This window comes from Bison bison, unplaced genomic scaffold (assembly GCF_000754665.1).
Source record: "Bison bison bison isolate TAMUID 2011002044 unplaced genomic scaffold, Bison_UMD1.0 scf7180017864472, whole genome shotgun sequence".
NCBI lineage: Eukaryota > Metazoa > Chordata > Mammalia > Artiodactyla > Bovidae > Bison > Bison bison.
This window is the reverse complement of record NW_011495033.1, coordinates 14,758,159-14,763,463: the sequence shown is the minus strand read 5'-3', so window position 1 is coordinate 14,763,463 and position 5,305 is coordinate 14,758,159. Positions and strand designations below refer to the sequence as shown.

Sequence of the window (5,305 nt, the reverse complement as noted above, 5' to 3'; positions counted from 1 at the left end):
GCAACAGTGTTTTGCAGGGTCACAAAGAAAGTCCCTGAAGCATTATAGAGTGTGAAGTAAACATACAGTAATAGTACAAATGGCACACTGAACCACAAGGAGAATCCAGTCACACTTTCTCTCTCCCTGATCTCACTGAACAATGCTTTTAGGGGCTTACCAGCCAGTTCTTGTTGCCGAGACCACCATGCTACTCTGTCCTTTCATAAATCAGAGCCTAGCCTCTGATATCAGGAATATTTTTGCCCACATAGATGAAGTTGTTACCCCAAGTGACAGTCATGACAGAAGAAAACCATGAGACCAGATCAAGTTTATGGATAAATATATTAGCAAATAAATACATTTCTCATCATAGTGCCTGATTCAAGCGTCTTTCTGCCTGTTCAGATATAAATACCCACGTGGGTTGCCTAGGTGCTAGTTCCCCACTGACTCTGAGGGAAGAGGATCTCCAGGTGGGTGCTGTGCCCACTCTGTTCCCACATTCACATTCCAAATGGGATAATGCCTGAGGGGGGCAGCGGTGGTCCAGCTGCTCTAGGGCGAACGTCGCCCCGAGGAGGCCCCTCAGCTCTTGCCCACTTGGGACCAGCTGCCCCAGGCCAGACTTCCTTCTCTGACCCTACTCCGCACTGTGTATCTGACCTGCGTGGCTTATACTGGGAAGCTGGGCCTCTGGGCCATCTAATCTCAAGGGCCCCAGACTGCTTCTCCCGTGTTCTCCCCCGTTCCCTCTCCCTGCTCTGAGAGGAAGCACCCAGAGGAAGATTCCTTGTTCAGCTGGAATTCAGCCTTTTCTACCTTCATCTCCTCCTCCCTCTTCCTAAATAAAGTCCCGCAGAAATCCTCATCTTCCATGTCCTTTGGGATTTTCAGCTAAGCGATCTCCAAGGAAGAGTGAGCCCCTTCCCACTACCCCCACCACGCTCCCCCAGAGGGACTGGAGCTGCTGGAACAACAAGGGAGCCTGAAGATCAGAGGCTTCAACCCAGGTTCTTCAAGGTGCTGCACCACCTCAGGGACAGCACACCCTGGCTTCTCCTCTGACTGAATATAGAGAAGCTGACAAATATGGACAAGGAGGGAAAACTCCTTGTGCACCAGGGCAGGCCCTGCCTGGTGAAGCTGCAAAGCCCATCATCTCTTTGCAAAGAAGGAAAACGATAAGAACCAGGGTTGCCATTGATGCAGCAGCCTTACGAAGGGAAGCCAAAGCTGGTGTGCAAGACTGTCTTCAGGAAGGAGGTGAGCAGGGTTCATTCATTTGGCTGAACCCATTTGCTGGTATGAACATGAGGCCTGGGACGAAGGAGAAGTGCTCAGGCTGGGGAAGGAGCACCACCTTTATCACACCTGTCTACCCATGCCTAGCTTCCTGCTCTCAGAGAAGCGCAGCCTGCAAGGGAGCCCACCTACACCAGTGGGAGCTGGTTGCCTGGCTGGACACAGGTGGTTCTGCCGACAAGGTCTGGAGCTGGGAGCAGGAGAGGACACCTGCCACCCACCATCACCACCCTCTGCCACTGGCTCCAGGAATATGGCCCAGAAAAGGGGGGGTTGTTTTCTGAAGTCCTTTCTTTTCTGAGGAGCAGGACTCTGTGCCAGGTAGGGCCCCGAGTCATCCGGCGAGCTCTCTTGGTTGGAGCCAGGACTGAACATCTCACACGGCCTGTTCACACAGCTCCTCCAGCTCCTCTTCTGTGCCTGCGTTTAGAGAGAGGGGAGAAGACAGGTCACTGAGGGTCAGGCCAGCCTCTTGCTTGTTCTACCTGTAAGAGAGAGGCAAGAGCAGGGAATGGGTCCAGAAGGGGTGATTAGATTGAAAACTGAGAGCGACTCCCGTTGGGACACAGGGGAGAGAAAAACAAATCCAGAGTAAGATACATATATAGCAACCAGTGTGTTACCAACACTTACTATTCATTCATTCACCCAATGAATATTTATTAAGCACTAGTGGATCTGGCCTGCAACCTTGTGCCAAATAGAAGACAAAAAGACTAAGCAGGGCCCTGGCAACCTTGTAGGAGAGCTGTGCATTTAGTAAGCTGCAATTATGCCAGTGGGGCCAGACTGGGCTTATAAGAGATGAATCAAGGAAGGAGAGAGACCATGTCTTAAGTGGAGCGTCAGGAAGGGCTTCCTGAAAGTGGAGATACACGAGCTGGTCCTGCAGGAGTAGGGAAGAATTCCATCTATGGGAACAGGAAGGCAGCAGAATATTCTGGGCTGCAGAAACTGCAGGAAGTGTTTACCTAGTTTGGCTAAAGCTTAGAGCAGTGGAAGGAAAGGCGAAGAGTGGAAAATAAGGTTGGGAAGGCAGATGGGGGCTAGCTGGTACTAGAGCCTTGAAGGTCAAACCAGTTTGGATTTTTCTTTACCCTGAGAAAAACAGAACACTTGAAGATTTCTGGACAGTGTATTTGAGGAGGATGCTGGCCACAGAAGGGAGGGGAGGTGATCAGGGTCACTGTGCTGCATGGCTCGACAGGACAGGACACTGATGCTCTGTGCCTGTTCTCCATGGCCCTGTGAGAGGGAAGGAAGGACCCAGGAGGCTCCCACCTTGATCTTTAGGCTGCACCTAAGACATGGGCAGGGATCAGCAGTACTGGAAAAGAATATGGTAAAGCTGGCAGAGATACGGTTAACAGACCCTGGGGGTGGACTGGATCTCAAAGGCAGGGGAAAGAGAGGCACTGAAACCAGTTATGAGTTTAGGAGAGAGGAGCTGGTGGGTCTGGCAGTGGCAGCAGCGAAAGTATACACGTGACAGGATCCACATTGGCGCCATCAAACACAGGGTCAAAGTCTACGTCACGTGGCCCTATGGGGACAACCCTTTTCTATATGATAACGGTTTGCATGCCCGTCTCTCCAGAGACCTGGGTCTCCTGGTTGACAAGTTCCATGTCCCGAGAGTCTGGGACCTAGCACATAGCATGCGTATAATGCAAAAAGAAAAATGGGAGGAAGAAATGAATGAATGGATGACAGCAGCTCCCAGGTCCTGCCTGTGGAATTCCTAGACCCTGAAATATTACAGTTCAGGACTTTTGGGGCCCCTTTAGGGGCGGAGGCATCCTCCTAGCAATGGCAAAGAATACTGTCATCCACACAATAGGAAAAGATGGAGAAGAACTGGAGTTGGGGGACCGGGAAGAGGAAGGGGAGGATTTGAGCAAATAAACACCAAGTTAAAATTGAGGATCTACATTCTCACCACTGGCTGCAATACAGTAACAGGGATGCATGGAGTCCCCAAGAGAATAATGTTGGTCTTATCAACAAAGGTACACAGAAGGGAAGCCCTAGTTCCTTTAGTTCCTTTAACCCAGGGGAAAGGAAAAAATCACAGGGCTGCTGGAAACCACCTGTGATCTCTCTCCACTTTTCCCCTATCATTCACATAACTCTTCTCATATAGCCCAGAAATATGTGTGTGTGTGTGTGTGTGTGTGTGTGTGTGTGTGTTAGTCAGTCAGTCGTGTCTGACTCTTTGCAACCCCATGGACTGTAGTCCACCAGCCTCCTCTGTCTATGGAATTCTCCAGGCAAGAGTACTGGAGTGGGTTGCCCTTCCCGTCTCCAAGGGATCTTCTCAACCCAGGAATCGTATCCAGGTCTCCCACAATGCAGGCAGATTCTTTACCATCTGAGCCACCAGGGAAGCCCAGAAATATGGTTATCTCTAGTTATATCTCCTATAAGATCTCATATAGCCTGGAATTATGTTTTTCAGTAACTATCTGTCCATACTCTTCTTGGCTTCCTTTGTATTTACAACTAATATTGAGCTGTATGCATTGGTATAGCTGTACCAATTTTTAAAATATTGAAACACTTGTGTTTGGATTTCCCTTGTGGACTAGTGGTTTAGAACACGGGTTCGATCCCTGGTCTGGGAAGATCCCACATGCCAGGGGGCAGCTAAGTCGGTGCTCCACAATGAGAGCAGCCTGCACGGCAATGAAGAGCAGCCCCTGCTTGCAGCAAGTCGAGAGCGCCCACATGCAGCAACAGAGTCCCAGTACAGCCAAAATAGATAAATTATTAAAACAAACGAACAAAAAGAAACACTTGTGTTTGAGTTGCTGCCGCAAACCACTCCAAGTGTTTTCTGATGTCTCAGCCACACTCGGACCTCACCTAGACCTCCCTACAATCTGGCAACTGAAGGATTAACAGCTGGCAGAGCCAGACCATTCAAGCCAGCATCCCACCCTACGCCAGTATTTGTCCAGTATTTGAAATGTCACCCCGTGGGGCCCTTCTCAGCTTCCATCAGCCCCTTGGATAACTCCATATCCAGCTCCAGTCTCTTCTCCCCACCAGGCCCACTTCCTCTGAGAACTCACCAGGCTGGGCTGGTAGCACCTGGCAGTGTGGATAAGGGCATGGCCTGCCCTCCGGGTTGCCAGAACTCCATGCGGAAGGCCCCTCCCCAGATGGGTGTGGTCCGAGGGGCTGGCGTGGAGTCAGACACAACCACACTGGCTGGGAACTCGGGTATGTAGGGCCTGGGGCTTCTGGTAGCAGCCTCCTCTCCAGGCCTGGATGGCCGAAGAACAGTGGGTGGGCCTCTGGGGACCAAGGGTGTGCCAGGCTTGGGCCATAATGGGGGAAAATCTGGCAAGTTGGGTGGGTAGTCAAGTCCTGGGATCGAGAGGCTGGGGTGGGCTCCAGGGGTCCCCCTCGCCGTCTCCTCTGTGGGTGTCGGACAGAAAGGCTGGATTTCTGCAAGTGGAAGAGGCTGCTGGCTGTGGGGCTGGAGCTGGAGGCGTCGGGTGGCCCGGGGGCTGGCTCCGTGAGGGCCCGGGGCCGCTGCGGGGCGGGGGGCTGCCCTGAAAGGGCTGCTGGGCTGCACCTGGTCGCGTGCAGATCGGGCGAAGGCGGCTCCGGCTGGAGCTGTGTCCGAGGAACGGCAGGCCTGGATGGGGGGGCTGCAGGTTCGGGGTCAGCCTTCCTGCCGTGCCACCGGAAGCGTCTTCTGTAGTGGTGGTGCCGGTGGCGGTGGTAGTGGACGTGGCTGGAAACCTGCGTTTCCCCCACGGGCACCACTGAGTCCAGAGAACGGGGCCGGGAGGCCATGCTAGGCTGAGCCGCCTTCCCCGGGGGCTCCCCTTCGGGGCTGCAGTAGACCAGGGGGTCGAAGTCACTGCTCAGGGAGCTGCGGAAGGTGGAGCTGCTGCCGTGGATGCCCTGCAGGCTGACGTCCGTGCAGTTAACCACCGAGTCGCTAGAAGAGCCGTGGCAGGGCCCCGAACTGGAGTCGCTGGCTGGCCCATCCGCCAGGTAGCCG

At 53.2% G+C, this 5,305-nt stretch overlaps 1 protein-coding gene across 1 annotated transcript in view; it reads right to left on the bottom strand.

Moving 5' to 3' along the window:
- Window positions 1-308: 308 nt before the first annotated feature.
- RNF43 (ring finger protein 43) overlaps window positions 309-5,305 on the bottom strand; it is a 65,282-nt gene continuing 60,285 nt past the window's right edge. The window contains exons 9-10 of the mRNA XM_010861721.1: window positions 4,362-5,282; window positions 309-1,707 (exon numbers count right to left, since the gene is read on the bottom strand). Coding sequence (XP_010860023.1) covers window positions 1,664-1,707; window positions 4,362-5,282 — 965 coding nt within the window. The 3' untranslated portion in view covers window positions 309-1,663. The remainder of the gene's footprint in view (window positions 1,708-4,361; window positions 5,283-5,305) is intronic.